The sequence below is a fragment of the Erpetoichthys calabaricus genome, chromosome 14 (genome assembly GCF_900747795.2).
Source record: "Erpetoichthys calabaricus chromosome 14, fErpCal1.3, whole genome shotgun sequence".
Taxonomy (NCBI): Eukaryota; Metazoa; Chordata; class Cladistia; order Polypteriformes; family Polypteridae; genus Erpetoichthys; species Erpetoichthys calabaricus.
In genome coordinates this window covers 81,855,756-81,881,653 of record NC_041407.2, presented here as the reverse complement: position 1 = coordinate 81,881,653, position 25,898 = coordinate 81,855,756, and the positions used below count along the sequence as shown (strand labels likewise).

Below are 25,898 nucleotides of genomic sequence, written 5' to 3'. Positions count from 1 at the left end.
AAGGAACCATCCACATGAGGTACCAGAAAGAATCTTTATTTAGAACCATAACAGGCCCCATAAATAACATGAATAGATGATAACAGATTTGTGAGAAACTTGAATTTTAAAGGGGCTCAGCATATATAATATTACAGGCTAATTCCAGGTTTTCTCAATTCTTGGTAGCCTTTTACACCTTAAAGCTTTCTCTTTTGTCCAATTTCAGGGACCTTTTCAAAGCCTAAAGATCCAAGGAGCCTTTCCCATAATTAATTGTTTTTTTTGTCAAGCAACAGTTCTATGAGGAACCACAGAAACCAGCAAAGTGCCATTTTAGAGCAATTATTTTTAAGAGTGAAGGGGTAAAATATAAAAATTCACCACAATCATTATTAATTAGAATAGGGCATTTTTATTGTGTATAGCACTATCAACAGCATGCTCCATCACAACACACTATACAAAGCCAACAAAATTATAACCAACAACATGAGGAGGAAGACAGAAAAGAGTTGACATCAAGAAGAGAAGACAATGCACCACATCTGACCATCAACAGAACCTTCTTGTTCTACTTTTAAAAATTAAGGGAAATATAGAACCTACCCAGGTAGCTTTGGGGTCAAAGTAGCAACCCACCCTGAACGGTTATCACAACAATGCACTATATATGAATTATTTAAAACAAGAGCTAGTGTCACACAATAATATTAATGTGAGCCCAGTGAGGCAGGTCAGTTTGAAAATGCAACAAAGAAGATTCAGGTCTTCATACTCAATAAAAATTAACAACTCAGGAAGGCACAAAAGCAGAACTAAAGAAAGCATTCATGGGAATGAAACAAAAATACAAAAAATCACGACCGTTGTTTTACTAATTTCATCATCCATTTATTGAAATACAATCACTGTGTCCTATTTGACTGATTGATTTTTATCTTTCTGTTTTGAGGTTTAATTTTGAGTTACCTTCGGAAACAACAGGCGCCAGAGTTAGTGGTAACCATGCCGACCGCACGGATTGAGGGTTTGGAAAGTGTGAGCTGCCTTCGGCTATAAACCCAGAGACACTGTACCAAGTGGCACTTTAGCTGTAATATCGAGCAGCCTGTTTTAGTGCAAGTGCTCTGCCATTACCAAAGGCCTGCAAAGAGCACACATGAGATTATGGACTGCACTTACTAAATAAACCGCTTTGAAAAATGTGGAACCAGTGGTGGCAGTATGCTTTTATTCATCTGTTCAATTCTAAAGCCAAACAAGCTCTGTGGATATCAATCTATGGACAATGGACAATATGGACATGTGAAAAATACTGAATACTTTATTAATCTGTTGTGACATGATAAATACATGCAACAAACAATACAGATAGATAGATAGATAGATAGATAGATAGATAGATAGATAGATAGATAGATAGATATGAAAGGCACTATATAATATATATGAAATGAACTATAACATAGATATGAAATAAACTATATGATAGATAGATCACATAGTTTGAACACGCATCAGAATGAATGAAAAGAAAGAAAGCTAAAAAGAATGAAAAATTTCTGACTTGACAATCTCAGCCCCAGTGAGTCATTATGCTGGTCTATTGCCATTGGTATAAAGGAACCCCGATAGCATTTCTTAACACAATTCTGCTGTGTAATTCTTTGGCTGAAAGTCCTCAGTGTTGGTGTGTCAGAGAGAGGATGTGCAGCATTGTTTATAATGGCACTTGGTTTTGTTTCCATTCTCTCCTTTGCTACGACCTCCTGGGGGTCCAGAGTGTGTCCTACTGTATAACTGAGTCTTCCCTTTTAATTAGCCTGTTGATTTGGTGGGCCTCTCTTGAACTGCTGTTACCGGTCCAACACACCACAGTACAGAAAATTGTACTGGCCATCAAAGAGTTGTAGAAGATATGAAGGATGTCATTACCCACAATAAAGGAATGTAGTTTCCTAAGAAAAAAAGAGTCTGCTGTGCCCTTTCTTATATAGTTCCTCTGTGTTGTGAAATCAGTTGAACCTGCCATTGCTGTGAACCCTCAGGTTCTTGTAGGAGCACACAGCCTCTACATTCACTCCCCAAATAGTAACCGGACATACTGTACAGTTGAGGCTGTATGAGGGCATTCTACCTAACATAAATGATCTACTGTAAATCAGTCTTCATGGTTTTCAGACTTCACGTGGAAGAATTAGATGATGATGGTTATGTGGACATCTGGCCTTCAGTCCATCACTGTAAGGACTGCATGGTGCCTTGATCAGGTGGTGATGTTGCAGATCGCCACCATAGAAAACCAGAAAAAGAACAGCAGAGAAAGTAGGGGTTAGTACAGATTGCAGAGCCATGGTAAAATGATAATTAAATGCATATACAGAATATCAGGGTTATATTAAAATGAAGCTATAAGAAAGTCATATTAAAATAATGGGTTTTTAGCAGTTTTTAAAAATGCTCCACTGTATTAGCCTGACAAATTTCTATTGGTAAGCTATTCCAGATTTTAGGTGCGTAACAGGTGCAAACACTCACTTGAAGATCTAAGGTTTTGATTTGGAGTGTAAGATGAGAGGCATTCCGAAATATAGGATATATTATATAATATAAATATATTAGTTTACAAGTCTGACATGCTCCTCCTTATTTAGCTGGGTGTTTAAAATTTCCATTCCAGTTCATAAGTATGTCATTAGTATTCTATATACAGTATATGTCTATACTGTATGTATTATTACTCACATGATAACTGTGTTGTCCATGAAATGGCTTGCTAAGGGACAGCTTCTTCTCACTTGACACAACAGGCTTTTGTTCCTGCATCTTTGGGACACTCCTGTTAAGACTGACCTGACTGAACACATTGACAGACTCAGGGATCACTCTTACAGGCAACAGTGCTTGAACCTTCAAGTGTCCATTTGAAGTTTCATGTTGTCTTTATCAGACCTGTAGCCTGACTTGTTTTGGATCGCTGGTCTTAATCTTTGATTGAATTGTGGCCACTCCAATTAGACATTCTGCTCAATTTGAGATTGGAATAAGAAATTAAATACAAGCTTTGAAGGGTCACAGTATACTTTAGACCAACAAAGAAAACGATTTCCCCCCTTTGTGGTTTAGCGGTATGTGAAGAGATCTTGGGGGCTCATGGTTTTTGAGAGCGGTTCCCCCTTTGGATTTTGTGCCAGGTTAAGGGGTTCGGGTGTCTCCCATGTGGTTTAGCGCCAGTCCATGAGAGGAGGGGGTGGTCACCCGTGGGGTTTATTAAAATAAAGAACAATATATTGAGGGGCCCCTTAACCCTTCATAGTCGGCACTGAGGTTTTTGCAGACGTAATGGACAATTTGAGGCGCTTGAGTTTTGTTCCTTCTACGATATATACCATTTTCAAAAATGCTGTAAAAATTGTAAGCTCTGCTCTGTCTGATCAGGTCTGGAGCGATTTATTTCATCCCCACCACGCTCTCATACCTTACCTACCCGAGAGCTTATGAAGACGCACTGCATGTATTTCATAAATACACTTTTGAAGAAACATGGAAATCCATTCTTGAGAATTCCGAGTAGATGAACAGCAGCTCATACATCGACTTCAGGAGACTGGGTCCGTAGACAAGGTTGCAATTGTTAATAGTCGGCTAAAGAACCACTTTGCGCATGCGCCAGATGAGGGTAGCAGTGTCAGGAGGGGTTGTGTGTGTGTGTGCGCGCGCGCGTGTGTGCGTGTGTGTGTGTGTGTGTGGCAAGGAGGGTGGTTCGCTTTCTTCACTTGATACACACAGATAGATCACGTTGGACCTCCGTTTCGGTCGACCGATCAGCTATCAATTACAGGCTGGTGTGACGGCCAGTCCCGTAAAACAGCCAATAAGAGACAGTGCACACCGGGACTTTTCGGTCCTTTTCTTGCGGATGTCGCCCTAGTTCTATTCATTTGAAAAACTTGTAGTAAGAGCCTCTTTAAACTCTTTCACTGCTCCTGTAGCCGTCGCGTGCACTATTGCTGATAACGTGACGACATATAATTGCTTATCCTGCGCAACTGTGTGGAAACGATGAGTTCTTTGAGAATCGTCTTTGGAGCTGCTGTAATCGCGACTGTGATGCAGAGCAGTTATTGCCAATCGACAGGTAAGTCTTCCGTTGTGGAATAGCGTGAGCCAGCTGACATTTTCAGGAGCGCTTTAAGCTGCATGCACAGCTGCTCTCGGCTGATGTGCACTTTGCGACCGTGCAGGTGCGCGCTTTTTTCATCGAGATGTACCTAATATTATCTAAACATCGCATTTAAGAAAATGTCCATTTAGTAAGGGCCAGTTTAGCAACGCCAATCCAACTAACCTCAAAGTCTTTGGAATGTTTTAAGAATATCTTAATCTCATCTGGCGTCTTTTCAAGTCTTGGACAGTCACTTTCTATCCTGAAGCTCAGGAGTCGGATACTTTCACTTTTAAATTTCAGAACGGTGAACTAAACTGCTGTCAGGGTGAAATTCTTCACATTTAAAGGGAATATTTTAAAGAGTCTGTAGTCATTATGACAGTCGGTTATATTTATTTGGACCGACATATCAAGTTGTTGGACTTTGTAAACATTGTTGAGGTAAAAGAAAAATATAGACGTTCAGTTTACCCAGACAGCTCTTTACAATCGGTGGTTTAATTTTGCATTGTAAAGTGAGGGAGTATGTACTATTCAGTGGTATCATGTTTCGTTAGTAGCCTCAGCTGTTAATCCCTCATATAAACCATTAAAACTGGTCTTAAACAGCTGACTAAATAGATGGTGGCAGTACTCGTATGTCTGTGTTTGAATGTTAACGGCAAGATGGCTAATTTTACTTCCACAATTCTACTTGCCAGTGCTCAATTGCTCCTCAGAGTAATCTGATTTTTTAAGTTATTTTGGGGAAAAACAAGCTTCATCCTATCAATTGGATCACATTCACAATGTTAGATGGACTCATGCTAAGTTTTTAATTTGTGTCCCACAGGGAGCTGTGTGCAGCTGAACACTTGCGACAAGTGCATTTCAGGGGACGCCTCTCTGAACATTACCAAGTGTCTGTGGCTTCAGTGTGATTCAGGTAAGACATTCTGTGGAATCATTCAAAATGAAGGAACACATGAGGCCTTTGTGACATTTACATTTATGTCAGCATTGTACATTAATAGCTCTGTTGTATGGTGGCACTGTGGTTAGCAGTGTTCCCCAACAATTCTGGTTCATTTACAAACCAGGACGCTGTCTGTGTGGAGGACAAATGTCCTCCCCATATCTGTATGGGGTATTTTTTTGGCTTCCGCCTACCTCCCAGAGGTATCCAGGTTTGGTTATCTGACAAGTCCAAACAGATCACACATGACCAAGCTTGGCTTCCAGAACACGATTTGTCTCCCTCTAACTTTGAGCGAGATTAAACTGAATCAAAAGCTGGAAGGGCTGATGTTCTTCTACTGGTATGTGCTGACCCTGTCCTGGCTACAGAAATTTAGTTGATCTGAGCCCAAATTAATTCCAACATTACTTGTTCCTGTATTTAATGTACTAGAACCTGGCAGGCTGAACGCTGTTCACTTCTTTTTTCTACAAACATCACTTCATATTGGTATTGTTTTTGAGATCACATGACAGTTAATTCTGCTTATTTTTCATCTGATCACTTATTTTCTAAAATAGGTTGAATTTGTCAAGTGTAGACACTTGTGAATGACAGGAGCTAATCAATAATTTATCACCCAGTGCTTTGTGGTCAGCTCTTTAAAATTATGCTTCTTGATTGGAACATATTTTATAAAAAAAAAAAAAAAATGTGGGCTGAATAAAGTGGAAGAGAGTAAATGCAAACAAGCAGCCTCATCAATAAGATAAGTATCTATTAAAATTTAGCAGACAATTAAAATAAATAGACAAAAACACAGCTAACAAGGAGCCAAGTAAGAAATAGGGGCTCACCTACAAGTGAAGTTTAGCATCCATCCATCCATTCATGTTTCAAAGCTACCTTTCCAGAGCAGGGTTATGAGGAAGCTGGAGCCTATCCCAGCAAACATGGGGCACAAGGCAGGAACTATCAGGCATCAGTCCATCACAGGGTGAACGAAAACACACACTAGAGCCAATTTAGCATCGCCAACACAGCTAGCCTGCATGTCTTTGGACTGTGGGAGGAAACCTCCATGGACATGGGGAGAACATGCAAACTCCATGCAGGGAGTATGCAGGACGAGAACCCTGGTCTCCTTCTTGTGAGGTCACTTGAAATTTAAAAATGAATCAACGATTGTGCCAGATAGAGAATTTGCACCTAATGTCACCCACCCGAGACACATTTTTGCACTTTTTAAAATATAAAGTGAATCATATCATTAGCATGAGTATCCATTAATACTTTTATTTATGTATTTATTTTTAAAGAGAGGGTGATCTCATCTTTGGCTTCAAAATTTTCAAAGTTATTCCAGTAGGGTTTTTTTTAATTGCTTAGTCAATACTAAGATAAGGCGAATAAATTAAAAGATAAAAAAATCAAAATCACATAAATTCTTGAGGGAAATAGGAACCAATTCTTCAGCAACATATTTTTTTACCTGGATGAATTATTAGGAAAATCAAGTTGACTCAGTAATTTGTGAATATTCTCACTTTCAGTTTGTCAGACTCCATGAAGTGTGCTTTACAAGTGTTTGTGCTCTGCTACTGTAATCATTCATTTTGTGGTCTTGGCTGCTCTAATACTGGGTCACCATGGGCCTGCACCTGAGAATAAAGTATAGAGTTTAAAAAGTAACATTTACTTCAGTAAAACAACAGGTGTGAACAATGAGACAGGAACTCTTCCCAGTTATTGAAGACTCATTTTCTTGTGTCCCAAATTAACTAAGCGTCCTAATTAGAATGCAGTTTTTTTTCTTTGTTAATGAGGTTGCCTCATGACTTGAGTTTCAGTCCAGTAAACTGTGTTCAGAGCTGCATCACCAGCAAAACCAAGGAACTGGTTACTGTATTGTCTTTCACCTCATCAAAGAGCCTCTGTGTCCTGTTAGTATTCACGGAGTGGATGTAGAAGTGGTCCACTTATATAAGTATTTGGGAGTCCATATCAATGACAGGTTGGACTGGTCTCGGAACACAGAGGAATTATATAAAAAATGGTAGAGCAGTTTCCTTTTTCTTAGGAGACTGCATTCCTTTAATGTGGGAAGTGACATCCTTCAAATCTTCTGCAACTCTGTGAAGACCAGTGCAATCTTGGGCTGGTAACATCACTTCAAGAGAGAATACAAATCAACAAGCTAATAAAAGGGGCAAACTCAGTTATGGGGCACACTCAGGACCCCCTGGAAGTCATAGCAAAGGAGAGAATTAAAACAAAACTGAGTGCCATTATGAACTATGCTGCACATCCTCTCTGTGACACACCAGCACTGAGGCCTTTCAGCCAACAAATCATTTAGCAGAAGTGTGTCGGAAAATCCTACAGGGGCTTCTTAATGCCAACAGCAATATGTCTGCATAATGCCTCACTGCGACCGTGACTGACAAGTTAGACATGTGTGTTCAGACCATTATCTATCTATCTATCTATCTATCTGTCTGTCTATCTATCTATCTATCTATCTATCTATCTATCTATCTATCTATCTATCTATCTATCTATCTATCTATCTATCTATCTATCTATCTATCTATCTATCTATCTATCTATCTATCTATCTATCTATCTATCTATCTATCTATCTATCTATCTATCTATCTATCTATCTATCTATCTATCTATCTATCTGTGCACATCAAAAAGACTGTAAGATCATTCAGGTGTTATTCCTGCATTGTGCCCATCAGGCAGAACCCCATACAAGACACTGAACTGCTTAAGCAGGTTAGAAAATGAACAGACTAATGGAAGATATTTATCTTAGCAGAAAAGATGAATCTGCTGCCTCAAAGTTCTGTTCATCTTCCACTGACATTCAGTTGCAGTTTTAAATGGGGTGGTGGGTAGAAGCAATGTCCCTTTACAAGTGCAGTATTTGAGGATCTACATAATTCCCAAATCCCTTCGGTTTATTTAAAGTTGCTCATTGCTGATTTTCTTGAACAGGATGGAGATTCCTGTTCATTTTCCTCATGTCCAAATGTGACTGCATGTGACTCGGTTGCCTAATCGTATTATTTCCCGTGTGACCTGCATTGGCCTGGCACATAATTTAATCTTCTACTTTTTCCCATTTTGAATGGTTTGTGATTCAGCAGCACTATTTGAACATGTGACCCTCAGGACCACCTCTGTGACTCTAAGAAAGTCAGTCCATTGTCTAGAGTTCCAAATAAAAGCCATGTGTTACTATTTATTGGTACATTTTGCAGGAGGAATGCTGCTCATTCTGATAGGTGCTACATACAATAAAGTGAGAAAGATAATTTTGCAAAAACAAAGCATTTTTTGTAACTCCTCTGACAAGCTGTCTCCTATTTTCAGTTCCTTTCTTCCTTCTTCATCTCGATTTTCCTTGGAACAAACACATTCCTGCATTTTTTTTATGACTTGCTATACTACCACTTCATGCTCCCTATTTTTCTTGTTTTTTGTGTGCTGTTTCTACTTTTGCTTATACTGATCTCCTATCATTCATTACCTAATGTAATTCATACTGTAGCAGTTATCATTATAAAGAGTTCCCATACGCCTTCATTAAATTACATCTGTCAGCATTTGGAAAGGTCACACATGACTTTTTTAATTACTTTGGGTGCATGAGTTCTTTTAAGTCTGCCGGGACTTTTAGTTAGCAAAGATGTCCCTGCCTGGACTCCATTTTGTTCACAATTTTGTCCTCCTCCTTTCATTTTGTGGAGCTTCTCTTAACAGTTAAGCCAAGACGCAGAGGTTGTCAGTCTTTCCATATCTTCTCCTTTGTCTGTTATGGTCACTCAGCTAACTTTCACTTCTTTCTCCTTAGAATGCTTTTTCTGGCAGGCTGCAGTGGGTGCTGTTTTTATTCCTCCTTACCTCCTACTTATTGATTATAACTCTGTTATAATCCATATTACTAACCGAGAATGCTAAACCGGATGATGGACGCAGGCACATCCGGCCATGGGCCGTAGCTGCAAAAAGACGTACTGCGCCAGCGCAACAAACAGTCCGCAAGAGTCGGCTGAGGACCCGAGAAAGGCGGACAAAAGAGGGCGACAGAGGCGGATGAGGGTCCGCGAGAGACGCAGGCGCAAAAAGAGTCCGACAGGAGCACAGAAAACAGGAGTGAGCACATACAGAAAGGAGTCACAAAAATGAGGCTCAACAAGCACCAAAATAAGGAAAAGGCACATAAAAGAGTACTCAAACGAGGGGAAAGCACGAAACACATTGCACACGAAACTAAACACACCAAAAAAAAAGAACAGACGAGCGCACAATAGCAAGGCACGACCATACCCCCCCCCTACAGGCACGGGACGGGACGGGACACACACCAAGAGGGGGATTCAACAAGCCCATGGAAGACCAAAAAAAAGAACACAAAACCACCCCACAGACCCTACAAGGAACGGAGACGTGAACAACGCGCAAATGAACTGACAGAAAAAAAAAAGCAAGACGCGAAAAGCACAAAGCTCAAATGACCGACATACAAAAACGGACAAGGCTCGATACAAACAATGCACGGCGTAGACTGAAACGGACTTTGCGCAAAGCCGAGGCGAATAAAAAAAAAGAAAAAAATAGCGCGTCACAAATAATGGACATGCAACAAAAAGGCAAGCAACCGCAAAAAGCAAAACATGCCCGTCGCGGTCATCAACGCCACGCACCTGTTAAACGCTTACGACAATTGGCTGAAAACGCCTTCAATAAGGAATCCACTATTGAGGAAAATTCATTGGGATTAATGAATGTCATTTGCAATCATTGTCATTCACTTAACTTCACAGAAGAAACAACTGGCAATACAAATAATGAATTTACACGTTGTTGTCAAAAAGGTCAGATTACACTGCCTCCTTTACATTCATATCCTGAATATCTAAAGAAGCTTCTAACTAACGATGTGCCTGAAAGTAAAAACTTTATGAACTGTATTAGATCCTACAATAGTTCATTTGCTTTTGCATCTACCGGAGTAAATATCAGGCCACCAAAAGGCAATGGCCCATACTGCTTTCGCATATGTGGACAAATTTTGCATCGCATTGGAACTGTGCACCCTGAAACAAATCAACAACGCAAATATGCACAAATCTACATCCTAGATCCGGATGAGGCGATCTATCAACGCATGAACCTTCCTGAAAACAAACAATGCACAGAGCTTATAATGAGAAACGTCACTCATGTCATAAACAATCACCCATTAGCTAAGTCTATAAAAATGCTACATGAAGTTGAAAAGGAGGCAAATACAAAAGCAAATGCAGAAGGTATAGCAGCAACTACAATTGCTTTGGTCTTGATAAAGGACAAAGAACAAGATCCAAGACGATACAATCTGCCCGTCGTTAATGAAGTGGCAATTGTCTTTCAAAGTAAAGATGGTGAGCCTCCATTTCACAGAGATATTGTTCTACATTTACGTCCTGATAAAAACAACACACCTACATTCAAACGCATAGACATTTGCTTTCCGCTTCTTGATACTTTAACATACCCCATATTATTTCCAACTGGACAGGAAGGATTGGCTCTTATGCTCCTTGGGTATACATTGGAAAACTTCCATTTACCAAATGTTCCAGATTCCTTACCGGATATAAATTACACACCTATTGATCTACAACAAGAAGAACGAATTGCACAAACTATGCTTTCCTCTTTAAATGAATTACAATCTGATGCTTTTCAACAAATTATTCATGCCATGGAGGACAACAGCCCTATACCCAAATGCTTCTTTCTTGACGGCCCTGGAGGAAGCGGAAAAACATACCTTTATGAAACACTTATACATTTCTTTGCTGCAAGACAACAGATGATTATCGCATCTGCTACAACCGGAGTGGCAGCAAATCTGTTAATAAATGGTCGTACATGTCACTCAATATTCAAAATACCGGTCCCAATCACAGAGACATCAGTATCCACTATGAACATTCACAGTAGCAATGCCCGAGACATCCGTCTTACAAAACTGATAATTATTGATGAATGTACAATGGCATCCAGTCACTTACTCAACACCATTGATAAACTTCTACAAACGTTGATGAATAATAATATTCCCTTTGGAGGAAAAGTTCTTTTATTAGGAGGAGATTTTAGACAATGCTTAGCTATTGTTAGAATATAACAGTTGGCTAATACAACTGGGAAATGGTACACTCACAAATACAGATGGACTTCACCCAGATATTATTTCCATTCCACAATCCTTTATCTCAGACGACTTAGTAAAAGAGATATTTGGAACAGCAATCACATTAGACCAAATACCCCTGTTAACACAACGCACTATATTATGTCCAAAAAATATTAATGTTAATCACATTAATAACCAAGTCATTTCATTACTTCCTGGAGAGACACAGATCTTTCTAAGCTCAGACAAAGTTGACTCTGATGACGACAATGAACATATAAATTTCCCCTTAGAATATTTGAACACTATTAACCCTGCCGGATTACCACAACACAACCTTACCCTTAAAAACGGAACAATAATCATGCTATTAAGAAACCTTAACACAAAACAGGGTTTATGCAATGGCACACGGTTAGTCGTCAACACCATGACACGCAATGTTATTCAAGCAACAGTTCTTACAGGATCACATGCTAACAATACTGTTCTCATTCCTAGAATTGACCTTACAAGTTCTGAGCTAGAATTACCTTTTACATTGAAACTCCGACAGTTCCCCATTAAACCTGCATTTGCCATGACCATCAACAAATCACAAGGACAAACCATGGACAAGGTTGGCATCTACCTCTCTGAACCCGTTTTTGGACATGGACAACTTTATGTTGCCTTCTCACGTGTTCGCCGTTCATCTGACGTTAAAGTTAAAATTATAAATAATCCATGCCAAGGAAGACTCATTCAAGGACAAGACACCATCTTTACTACTAATGTTGTATACAAAGAAATATTCCAATAAAACATTAATATATGACAAACACTCTATTTGTTATTTCTATGGGCATCATCCAAAGCTGCACACTATTCTATATCTAATTCATACATCTGACTCTTTCTCATGTCCCAACGCCAGGGGTTGGCGAGCGAAGCGAGCAGGGGCGGAGCCCCCTAGTGATAACAGGATTGTTTTCATTAGGCAGACATAAGTCAACTCAAGTCAAGCTTATTGTCTTGTGTAGTCAGTACAATGAAATTCTTACTTACACGTCTCTTCAGAAAGTTGACAAAATACAATAATTAAATAAGCAAGTAAGCAAATTTTATTTATAAGCCACTTTTAAAGACACATTGTGTTGACCAAAATGCTGTACATATTAGAGATAAAAGGCAAGGAAAAGTACAGCAAAGTTACAAATCACATAATCACTAGCACAGACACTTGAAGACATAAAATAAAGGCCAGCTGTGTAAACATGTATCTAGATGGACTCAAAAGCCAACAAAAACATGTGTTTAGAGTCTACATTTAAAATCAATAATGGAGGGAGCAGTTCAGACATTGAGAGGTGGGCTGTTTAACAGTCTTGCAGCAGCTATTGCAAAGGTTCAGTCCCCCTCAAGTTTTAATCAGGATCGAGGCACAACTAACAACAGCTGACATGATTTCTTTAATGGCAGCATAAGATGGGACCAAAAGGTTTAAAAACAAAAAGTAGCACTGTACTTCAAAATGAATCCTAAACCAAAATGTGAACCAATGATGGGAAGCTAAAACTAAACTGAATCTAAAACTAGCACCTTAGTGCTAGCTAATAATCCCACCTCAGCATTCTGTACGAATTGCAGATGTAACAAAGGTGATTGATTAACTGATACCCTTATAAATTAATAAAGAAATAAAATGTATACATAGCTTGCAAAATATATACAATATTTCAGTTGTTATGATTGATTGCCGGCAGCCATACCACATGCACTTCGGAACAGGTCATCCACCTGAAGCTAAGTATGTTCAGACCTGGCCAGTACTTGGTTGGGAGACCCTCTAGGAAAAGCTTGGATTGCTACTGGAAGAGGTGCTGGCAAGGCCAGCAGGGGGCGCCTGCCCTGTGCTCTGAATGTGGATCCCAATGCACCAGCTGTAAAAATAGTGCCATCCTTTGAATGAGACTTAACACTCGAGGTCCTCACTCTCTGTGGACATTAAAGATCTCTGGGCATCCTTCGTAAAAAGTGGGGTGTATACCAATGTCCTGCCCACCACGGCCTGGTCATTCTGGCCCCATAGTCACCATCTGTCTCTAATTGGCTAACTACGTACGGCCTGGTCATTCTGGCCCTCTACTCACCATCTGTCTCTAATTGGCTAACTACTTATCATCCCTAACAGCTAGTATGTGGTGAGTGTACTGGCATAATAATGGCTGCCTTTGCATCATCCAGGTGGGTGCTGCACATTAATGGTGGTTGAGGTGCTTCCCTGCTCACTGTGTAAAGCACATTATGTAGTGAAAAACGAACTATTTAAATGTAAAGATTATTAGTATTATTATTAATCCTATGACTGAACATAACTGAATATGACTTTGCTCTCATCAAAACCCGGTGGCATATACTGAGGCTAGAGAGCAAAATGAGGTGCCATGCTTTTGTAGATGACACTAAGTGCAGAATAGACTGAGTCACAAGGAAGAAATGAGTTTTTCAAGGATGCAAAGCCGCTGTCGTTAGATAAAAGAGATGAAAGGATGTGGCAGATGTGTAAATAAACTAGAGAGTGTGACCACCACAGTGCCCCGAAATCAGATACAACTCGACCACAGACAGTTCCAAGTTCAATTATACTCTAATTTTTTAACAATGGTTCCTTTTCAGGCTTTAATCCACCAAACAATCAGCAAACAGCACACCAGCATCTTCCGTCCTTTTCCTGTCCTCTTTGAGCCTTATCTAACTTTCTCCCAACTCCGGCTCTCCAATGCAGTGATACAGCTCCCTTTCATCTTGAGCCAGGGAGTGCTTCTGGAATCGAGATGTTAACTTGCAGTTGCATTTCTGTGTCACATGGAAGCTGCATAATATCCACAAGGTCCTTTTCCATGGCACCCTCTGGTGGAACTCAAGGATCCCTACAGGGGTGGTCCTCTGGACTCCAACTCCCAGGCAACCCATCAGGTGTCCAAATTGAGAGCCGGCCAAAGGAACACAGTCATCGCTCGTGTGGGGGGGTTTGGTAAATTGTCCATAAAAAGCTATTTCATCCGGTCCTTCCATTACTTGTCCCTGATACTAATTGGGTCACCACTCCAGTGGTCCTTCTATTACATAAACCCGGCCAGGTAAGAAATCCTCCTCAACCACCATCTGTATGCCAGACCATCCTCTCTGGTATTTACAAAAGGTAATGTAAAAAGGTTGGGGTAGTACAAGTAACTGTGGTTAATAGCTGTATGTTAGGCTGAGGTGATGAAGTCAAAAGCACAAAATAGCAGGGCTAACATTGTTGCTTCCTTCCTCTGTCAGTTAGCACAGGGTGTGTGAGCAGAGACATGGTCAGAAGTGGAGTCAGTGGTCTTTGTCTAGGTCTTTTTCTTCTAATTTGTGCAATAAAGTCTAGCTGCAGACCTCCAGAGCTCTGCTCCATTGATGAGCCAATCAATTTCATATATCCAATGATGTTTAACTGCCTTCACATTATATGTCAGTCATGTTACATAACACGCCCAGTGTTTTGCATCTTTCTCAACATATCCATTTCAAGATGTACCTTTCCCATCATCCTTAGTAAACATCCTTACACTATGGTTAAATTAGAGTTGTGGGAGGGTTAACTTAATGATGACTGTTGTACAGGAGTGTCTTATTGTGAACATGTTGTGTAGCTGGAATGGCATGTAGTGCTGTGGATCATAGTCAGACCATTCTTGTGTGAATCATGTGACATACACATGCACTCTCATTGGTTGCTGAACAGAGCTTCTGAATCTCTGAGCTCTGCAGGTCTGCAGCTAGATCCTTTTCTTCCCCTGTGCACTCTTGTGATCAGTCCCTAAAGGCCAAACTGTTGCATGGGACCCTGTACAATCATTAATTTCTGTACGTCTTAAATTGTATGTCTGAAACATTGTGAAAATGGGAACTGAAGGTTCTTAAGTGTGTTACATTTAGTTCCACATTTCTTCTATCTAAGTTCAACATACCTACTGTCACCCTTGTGAAAAAGCATGCCTTCAAACATTTTCATTATATTTACTCTTAAGTAGAGTCCATCTGTGCTAAAGAGTATTTACAAAAGACTTTATTGTAATGTCTGACGTCAGCCGAGCTCAACCACCTATTTTTGGAACCTACGTTTTCCATTACAAGGTCACAGATAACTAGAGCCTATCGTCAGGTGAAAAGGTAAAACCAACATTGGGTGGGTCACCTGTAAGTCACAAACACTCACTCATACCAGGCAATGTGTCTCTGTCATGTGAGAAAAAAGCCCCTTTGAGATAAGGAGAACATTCAAACTCCATACATATAGTAACTGTTTTGGAGCTGAATAAGTTTTGTGAAGATATCAGGAAGCAGCTTTTACCATTGAGTTCTGCACCACACTTGCTTCCTTTAAAAAGTCAGAGACTTCTGTCTTATCTCCTTTTAGTGTTTACACTGCTTTAAGATAAACAGATTGACTGCCTTCCACTACCAACCTATTTAACCTGCATGTTATTTATAATGCTGCCTGCCCTTCTTATAATATAGAGACACAAACTGCATAGGCAGAATTCCAAAGATGTTGTCCTTAGTATGTTATGTAAATAAGTATTACTATTCTAAATGGCGACCATTATACACTATATCCCAGCATCCTATTAGTATTTTAATTGATTTGGGGCTGTCTGATAGTGGACAGTGACATATCCTCTAGGACCACCAATTATTTTTCATGTGGTCTAGTTTCCATCTTTAGACCATGTATTTTTGTCTACTCTGCCTGTCTCACTTTTAGAACACCCTGCCTAGACCTGCTGGGTTTCATTATAGCTTTAAGTAAGAGGCCAGTTCCATCCATTCATTTTCTTTTAATACTTAAAGAAATACGAGGTGAGACACAAAAATAACCGGATTGGTAAAAAAAGAAATATTCACTGATGAATTACAGCATTCTAAACATTGTCATCTTCTATATACTCCTCCTCCCGATCTCTACACCACTCCATAAGTATCTTCCATTGATTGAAACAGTGCTGGAAGTCTTCTTGATTGAGGGTCTTCAACAGGCTTGCTGTTTTTGACTTCACTTCATCCATTGAAGAAAAATGTGTTTCCTTCAGGTCACTTTTGATTTTCGGGAACAAGTTAAAATCACAGGGAGCTAAATCGGGCGAATAGGGTGGATGATTGAGGACAGGAATGTTTTTGTCAGTCAAAAACTGTTTTACGGAAAAAGAGAAAATTCGTGAGAAATCTGATGTTGATTTACTGTTCAACTTTTTCACCCGACATTATCATGGCAACTCTTGTAGTGATTGTTGTGCAAATACTGACTGGGCTATTGACAGGATATACCTAGCCGGTCGGCGGTTTGAGAGGGCATGTAGGAGGGGATATAGTTCTATGATTCATTCATAGTTTCATGATTCATGATTCAAGTTCAGTCTAGTTATTTTTGTGTCTCACCTCATACTCCACCAAAAAATGATATTTTTTCTTATATGTTACTTACCCCATGTAGTTTGTTGTGGCAGCTGAGAAAATTTTTTAATGTCATGTTTTTGCTGAGAAAGGGCGTAGCAAAGATTCAAACAGAAAAGAATCTAGTAGCTTTTGAAATGAAGATCCACCTATCCCTCTCATTTACTAGTTAAGAACCCTGTATTCAGTTCAAAAGCACAGTATGATGGGAATGTGCCTTTCCTTTTTATAGTTTTCCGGATGTAAGCATTAAAAATAATTTAGCAAAAAATGCATTCATTTTGCATGTTTTGAGCATGCCAATGGATAACAGACATGTTGATTATGCAACACAAGTTACATGAGAATTAATTTTTTCCTGTGGATGTTTTTCATATTGTTTGTTGTTGTCCAATGTTGGTGACTATTGGGTCCTTTTCTGTTACAATTTTTATTTACTTTCTCCATGAAAGCACAAAATTAAAAATTTTGGTAACACTTTAGTTTAGGTACTGCAGAAAAGCATGTATTACATATGTACTCATAAGTAGTAAGACCCTAACTAAGGATTCATTTGGTTTTAATTACCCTTACAAAACTCAAATAAATAGGCTTTTAATCTTTGTGCAGTGTGGCATATTAGGTGCCTTTGATACACCAGAAAAATTACTTATGAATATGAAAGATGATTGATCTCATGTTGAAATTTTACAATATTGGGGGGCTTTCACCCCTGCTTGCTTTGCTCGCCAACACCTTGGCTGGTGCTACGCGCTAGCCACTTTGTGGTTCAGCCGCTCATGTATGGGGAATTTAAATAGATTATTATTTTCATGTGAATTGTTACATATGCATAATAGAACTAATTATTTTACATTACAGCGAGTAATTAACCGTATTAAAAAATAGTAAAACATAATAATTTGAAACAAATTATATTTCATGTTGCATTAGAGTTATTCGTTGTGTTATACAATTTCGTTCTGTTTGGCTTTGAAATTAACATGCAAATACTTTTTAAACTTACACTTTTACTGTAAAACTTCAGTAAAAACAATTTTTTTAATTAAATTTTCATCAATATCGCATTGAATTTTGATTCTATGTTTGGACTTACAACATGACAACACAACGTATAACTGCCCACGAGTGAATTTCGTTTCTTTCTCTCTAATAAATAAACTTACTTTTTTGAATGTTTTTCTCTCTGATTTGTTAATTGTCTTTGCAAAAGCTATTCTGATGGGAAACTGTTAACATTTTAATACGAATGGCATATCAAGATCTCCTTTTGTGTCTAATGTTATCCACGGGAGATGTACTACATTACCTTTCTTGGATACATCCTTCTTTCAACAGTAATTCGGGTGGTGGAAGACTGTAAGTTGATGTTTCATCTTCCACACGATTACCACCAACTGTTTCAGCAAAGTCTATTGATACGCATTTAAAAATTTGCCGTGTAACCAATCATCAATTTTAGCATTAATTCGTTTGACTTCATCGTTTCTTGGTGCAAGGATTGCCCGCGTACTCATTTCTTCTGTTGGTATCCATTCGGGATGAAATTCTTCAATAAGATTTGGACATAATAAGTCTTCTTTTATTGGGAACTTAAAGTGAGGAAAATGTAAAAATTTATAAGAGCTAAGAGAGCAGGAACTGTGTCTGTCAAAAGCATTCACACGATTGAGAGGTGAGAGGGCCGTGTGCGTGGTTGAATATGGTTGAGAGGAGGGCGTGACTTGAAAAAAATCTCATGGCCAAAGTCTCATCTCGAGGGACTTGAAATTATCTCTTTAATAGTAATAAAGTCTCATTTTAGGATTTCCTTTTATAATGGAGAGATTTAAAGGAATATGTCTTTGTTAAGCTCCATCTGACCATTCTAAAGTGAAGTTAATTTACTACTCCACGTTACACAGATGAAAAATCATTTTACTGATGCTTTGTAAGTATCATTAACACCAAAAGACGCCTTTTCTTAACAGTAAATGAGTAAAATGCAGTACCTCAACTCCACTACAAACTACAAGGGGTAAGTAATATATAAAAAATGTTATTTTTGGATGGAGTATTCCTTTAATCCAGTTCAGGGTGTTGCAGCCTAACCTTGTAGCTGTGGATACAAAGCTGGTGTGTCAGGTGGCACACTCTACCACAAAGTCACACATTGCACAACGGTTCAGAGATGCCAGTTAACATAACACAGATATCAAAATCAAAGTACATAATGAAAAGGTCATGCAGACATAAGGAGGGGTGTGAATTGAACACAGTCTCCTGGAGCTGCCAGGCAGTAGCAGTAACCATTGTGGTTAGAGGTCAGTGTCACCTTTGAATTGAGGTCATTGTATTCCTCTAGAGTAAGACAAACGCCTCCATATGTAGACTGTGTTCATAATGAAATCCATAGAGCTTTCAGGGCATATGTGTCTGTTCATTGTCTGTTTTTTCTTTATCAACTTTAATTTAATTTGGTGTTAAGAGCTTGCGTCAGAATGGTTTCCATGCTGTCTCCTTTGAACCCAGCAAAATAAATTATAAATTAGAGCAAATACTGCCGAGGAATATCTTGGCCAGTATCAGTAGCCCCCATCAAATCAGTGTTTCAATTTTCATTTATTTCAAAAAGAAAGTAAAGAGAAAAATCCGCCAGTTCTGTTTGAGATATTTTAAAATTTTTGGTAGCCAGATGCAAGTTTAAAATTTGGATAATTCAAACCAATCTTGTTTTACTTTAATGGTGACATGGTGGTTAGTGCTTCTGCCTCAAAGGTCTAAAAATCTGGATTCAGTTCTTGGTTCAGACCTTAGTTAGTGACTGCTACCATAACTGTTTTTCGTTCTTTGATTTTTTTTTTAAATTAAATTCTAGATCATTCAGAAATATCTCATCACCATTTCTCACATACTCTACTGGGCGGCACAGTACTGCTGGGGTTAATTCCAGTGACATCAGGCTTTAGAATCTCAGGTTTAAATTCCACATATTCTCTCCATATACCCCACTTATTGTCCATCTACTCCAGTTTCCTCCCACTTCTAAGTTATTTAAATTAAGATAATTGGTGTTGGGCGGCACGGTGGCGCAGTGGGTAGCGCTGCTGCCTCGCAGTTGGGAGACCTGAAGACCTGGGTTCACTTCCCAGGTCCTCCCTGCGTGGAGTTTGCATGTTCTCCCTGTGTCTGCGTGGGTTTCCTCCGGGCGCTCCGGTTTCCTCCCACAGTCCAAAGACATGCAGGTTAGGTGGATTGGCGATTCTAAATTGGCCCTAGTGTGTGCTTGGTGTGTGGGTGTGTTTGTGTGTGTCCTGCGGTGGGTTGGCACCCTGCCCGGGATTGGTTCCTGCCTTGTGCCCTGTGTTGGCTGGGATTGGCTCCGGCAGACCCCCGTGACCCTGTGTTCAGATTCAGCGGGTTGGAAAATGGATGGATAATTGGTGTCTCTGAATTGGCTCTTGTTTAAGAGAGTATGGACGTGTGTGCCCTGCAATCAAATAGCTTCTTGTCCACCACAGGATGCACATATATACACATTTAAATTTCACTTTTACCAGGTCAGTTTAGAGTTCCAAATCAACTGAATCTGCATGTGTTCATGATGTGTGAGAAAGGTGGAGACACATAAAGGGCTCCTCACAGGCTGTGACCAAGCTGGAATTCAAAACTGAGGCTACATCCATACTAGTGCATTTTCATTTAAAAATGGTGTCTTTTAAAGGAAAGCAAAGTCTGTCCTCAATAGCATTTTCACATTGTTTATGAAAGTATCTTTGCCTACCATAAAACCATTGAAAATGCACATGACGTAGCCATTCACCGGCACTGGGCATACATGTATCAACGAAACAGGAAGAGAAAGTGTCCTCCTTGAAGAAACAGGTGGCACAGTGATAGTGCTGCTGCTTTGAGTAAGGAGACTGTGGGTTCCCTTCCCAGGTCCTCCCTGTGTGGAGAGCGCTTTGAGTAGTGAGAAAGCGCTATATAAATATAAAGAAATATTATTAAAATGGTACCGACTGGTATCTTACTTGCATTTCTATATTAATAAGGCATTCAAACTATACAAAACCTATTTAGATGCATACAGGTAAGCAACAAAACAATCACCATGAATAGCAACTCCTCTACAGTATGTCTGCTATGGTGGAATATGGTTTTCTGTAATGAAGGGTGACCAATCGGGGTATGAGACATTGAAATAAAGTAAATCCAATCAGGAAGGGGGGCATGTAATAAACAGGAACCAATTAGAATCTGTGTTTTCAAAACTCTGCATTTTCATCCAGCAGTTTTTAGAAGTACAGAACTCTGCAGAGCATTTTCAAAAGTCTCAGTTTTCCGGGATTAAAAATGCCAGAGTAGTGTGTTTCAAAGGTGAATATTAGTTTCCATTTTTAAACAAAAATGTAGTCGTTTGGGAATAGCCTGAGACTTTGGATCAACATTGCAGCAGTTCTGCCCTGCTTCTTGGCCAGTCAGTCTTTATGTTGAAGAGTATCTTTCAAAAGGTTCTTTATGGAACAAAGTGGAATACAATGTGTCTGATCCAAGTTTCCATACAAGGATATCTTTATGCATTTTAAAATGTGTACTGGTCCCAAAGCAATGTCACCCACATGAGATTGATTCACCCACCCCACAGACAGGGCAGATATAGGTATTCATAATGGTTAATATTATATAAATTAATTGATTTGAAACCTAGATTTTTAATTGGCTTTCCCCACCACTCCAACAATTTTAGTGTTTCTTTTGTCCCCTGAACTGATCTGGTGAACACTGTCTATTAATATAACTGAACTAATAAAGAGCTAGGTATCACACAAGAAATTGTAGTAGATTTAAACTTTATTGTGAAACCAAACTTTTATGTTTTCTTAATTCAATCCTTTATAATTTATCTTTTGTATCCCATAGGCTGGTATGGTGTCCTTGATGCGCACTTGAACGGCTGGTTGATTACCTCTCAATGTTTGAATGTGTAAGCTCTATGACTGGACTGCTGTATTCAGAGAGATTGCTACCCTTAGTCTAATGATTTTTGGATAGATTGATTGACCTCTCCAAAAAGACCCAGGCCTGGCATTCCATCTTGAGGGAGATCTAACCTAAGACCTGGTCACTCAGATATTAAAATGGTCCTGAACAGCAAATTGGGGCTTAAATATGGATTATGGGATTTGCTTATTGCACTGTATTCTACATTAATTTCATGTTTAAAGTATGGCACACTTATACCCACTAACTGCATAGTTCGTATAACATACATGACAATTAAAAACCATTACCTAGCTGGTAGTTTTGGACTGAGCAGCTAATTGTTATCATGCCATACTAAACCTTGTTCTTTGCCACAGCCTCATCTGATCCCTTAGTGCTGGGAAATGGGGAATATGGGGTAGATGTTTAAAGGAGAATAGGTTGAAATGTGTAATGATTCTCCATAGAGACTTCTTTTAGTCAAGGTGCAAACTGGGAATCTTTCTCACAGACTGCATTGCAGCAACCTGATACGTTGAGGTTGCTATCTAATTTGCCCTAGAAACTTTAGAGCCACTGAATAATTCACTATGGCAGTGCGACTTAGGAGGTGCCTTTTTGGGAGGTGAAACTTCAGTTCGGTGTTTGTGCTGGTGGCTTATAAATTTCATTCATTTATTCATTTTCCACCGCTTATCCAAAACCGTGTCGTGGGGGCAACAGTCTTAGCAGTGAGGCCCAAACGTCCTTTTCCCCAGCTTCACTTGACAACTCATACTGTGGGATCCCAATGTGTTCTAAGGCCATCTGGGAGATATAATCCTCCCAGTGAGCCTTGGATCTTCCCCGAGGTCTCCTCCCAGCTGGCCATGTTCTTCCTGAGTTCATGTGGCCATTTTCGCTCATTCTCAAAGATGCATGGGTTGGTATTTTATCATGAAAATGTGTTCGTGAAAGGCACTTTTACCCCTAAGGGTCTTTTTTTATCGACAGACATATTAATGCTGGAAATGCCTAAATTATTAGTCTGGATTTACATGTACACCTCAGAATACTTACACTGTATCTAATTAACATTCACACACCATTCAGTTCCCAGCTCAACATACTGCACTTTGTGCTAAATACTCATGAATGGAGAAGCCACTCCACTCACAAGTTGCACCCCTGCCAGAATTCACAGATATGTTGGTCCACCTTTGGATCTCTACACCTGAAGGGGTTAAACTTAATAACAGCTAAACAAAGACACTTCAAGACCTGCAGTCCTGCTGGGAATCATGGATGTGACACTGTGTGCTTAGACGGCTTCCTTTGAAAAGGCTGCCCAAACTAACAGAAGCAAAGGGGTTGCTTGAAAGCTGATCCATGGATATGGCCTTCCACACTTGAATCACTACACCTGAAAGAACTTAACCTAAATGAACAGAGCTTGTTACAGTATATTAACATTCATCAATGTCAGAATGCACCAACATCTGTAAAGTAATACCAAAGCTTTATTTCAGTCATTACTTATGATTATTTGCAGCAAAAACTGGCATAAATTATAATATGAAAAACATACAGTCTGAATAGTTCAAATCAGGGTTACACGGGAACCTCATATCATGTGGCTACAGTTTTAGTTGCTGCAATCTTTTTTCTTCTTAAGCCAGACGTAATGCAGATGCCTAAATCTGACAGAGATGCTATTTCTTTCTGGCAGCTGTGATGTCTCTGAAAATGCTTTTAAAGTCTTTTCCTTTATAGTGTGTCTTTGATTGCTATTTTATGTATGATCTTGCATCAGCTGAAAGCAGACCACTGATAAATTCTCATGGTGTGGTTAGTTGTCAGTAAGGTTATTTTAAGCTAACTATGAGAAACATGTTCTCTTGCAAAGTCCCAAACCCCTGTTTTACATCTACTTAAAAGCATATACACACTGGTTAGTTTTTCTGAGCTTAAACATATACATGAATAAAGTAAGAACAACTCTCTTAATATTTACTTTTACATTTGTCTTCCCAGAATTCTTTAAAATATTTGCATGCATTTCAAACTCTTATCCTATCATCTGAAAAACATCATATGGGTCATTCTCATGTGCCTGCCTGCTAGGTTCCTGTCAAATATCATATTAGTTTTAGTCAGTGTATTCACTTACAAGCTACATGTAAGTTTTCCTAAAATAAAAAAAAAAACTAAAAAAGCACAAATCAAATATTACGATTCATATTTAGCAAACTGTATGTTTTTATCCTCATTGCACTTGGTTTACCTGGCCTGGTATGAGTTGGTTTATTTTCGTTGTGTGGGAGGTGAGTCTAGAGTTACACCCATTAATAGCGGTATCAACTCCTACCCCATGCAGCCCCCATATGGAATCAGAAGATGAATGGATGGCAGGGTGAAAGACTTTGAGGGAAACATGCTTCATTGTACATCTCCTTTATAGAGTAACATTCATTTCTTAACCAGTGCTCAACTAACTTAATATTGAAGTTTTAATTAACAGTAGAAACCTCCCCCGCAGATTCCCACATACTCAGACCATGGAAGTAATCATTTCCATTTGACCGCTTGCCACGGTGTGTGTGCTTAAGAGGTTGTGTAGTGCCGTGCCATGAGGAAATCAGGCTCTTCTGATTTTGTACTTATCTATCCTTGTGCACCTCTCTAGCATCTGATGTACACCTTAAAGGAAAACGTCCTTCCCAGTTTAGGGCGGGGGGCACTTCCTCACTTTACCTCGCATTTGATTGATGCGTAGTTGTTCTAAATCAAGCTGCATTATCTCCCGACGATGCACTCCGCTGAACTGAGCTGGCAGGTGGCTGGCAGTGTTGCCCAGGTAACCAACCTTGTGCTCCAGTTTCCCTGCTTGAACTAGTTGCTAAGTGACATTGACGGGGGTCTGTGAGACAAAGCCTTTTGAAGACTGGCAGGGCTGCTTGGTTAATCATTCTGGATTATATATAGCTCCTTTCAACACCAGCACTATCATAAAGTGCTTTGAAAATCATACAACAAATACTGAATAAAATGTATATGTACAATGAGTAGATTTCAATAAAAGAAAGAACACGCCATACATCTGAGGATCTTTAGAGTTTTCTTCCTGGAATTGCCCAACTTCCTTTATCTTAAATTTAGCCTCAGTGGTATTTGTGCTAATTTGATGTCTGCTTTAAAAAAATCCATTTAAATTGGTCATCATAGCTGCAGTAGAGTCACACAATAGTTAGTGAGTCATACAAGTAGTGAGGCTACTTTATGGATCCATTAACTTTGGATCAAATCGCACACCCAGTCACTGTCTGTGTACAGTTTATCTGTGGTTTTTTTTTTTCCAGGTGTCCCACTTTTCCTTCCCCATCCCAAAGACAGGCATCTCATGTTTACTGACAATTATAAATTGACCCTTAGGAATGGGTTAATCATTGAGCCTTACAATGAGCTGGAACTCCATATATGGGTAGCCTCAACCTTGTGTCTAATGCCAGTCGGATGTTTTAGCTCCAAACCCTAAGTCAGTTTAAGTAGATTTGATAATGTTATGTTACTGATATGTGGAAGTTGACCTCAGGCAGTAAATTAGGTCTGTGGCCTAATCAATAGTCATCAGCTACCAAATAACAAGTGCAAACATAATACATTTAGAAGACATTACATGCAGCTGATATAATATTTACAGTTCAAAGCAGACACCATCAATCGATTCATTAGTAATTTGAGCTCTTCTGCAATGTGAAGGGTAAGGCACTGCATTGTGTAAGGTTCATCTAAGTCAGAAGAAACATTTTATCAGGTGAGTAAACTAGTTTCTCTGACCAGCAGGCCCCAATTGTACAACTTAGAACAGTACTCTTTAGGTTCCTTGATTTGTTGATTTGGAGAGAGTCAACTTATCAAAGTGGGATGGTATCACCAGGCTTTAGCAGGCCAGTTCTTGTGATATAAACAAAGAACAGAATTGTTTTATATTAGGTATGCTGTGCTTTCATAAAGTAGTCAGACCCTTTTACGTGTTCACATTTTGTTGTGTTGCAGCCTGATGAAATAATTTTCGATTCATTTCTTCTCTCATCAAGAAACACTCAATACTCCAGAATTATAAAAGAAAAGCAGAATTTTGGAAATTTTTGCAAATTTATTAAAAATATTAAATTGAAATATCTCAGTGACACAAGTAGTCA

General features: G+C 39.2%; 1 protein-coding gene across 1 annotated transcript in view; it reads left to right on the top strand.

Moving 5' to 3' along the window:
- The first annotated feature begins 3,726 nt into the window (after positions 1 to 3,726).
- The window catches only part of cd164l2 (CD164 sialomucin-like 2), a 49,424-nt gene continuing 27,252 nt past the window's right edge, over positions 3,727 to 25,898 (top strand). Inside the window, exons 1-2 of the mRNA XM_028819414.2 lie at positions 3,727 to 4,120; positions 4,983 to 5,075. Of these exons, the coding sequence (XP_028675247.2) occupies positions 4,045 to 4,120; positions 4,983 to 5,075 (169 nt within the window). The 5' untranslated portion in view covers positions 3,727 to 4,044. The remainder of the gene's footprint in view (positions 4,121 to 4,982; positions 5,076 to 25,898) is intronic.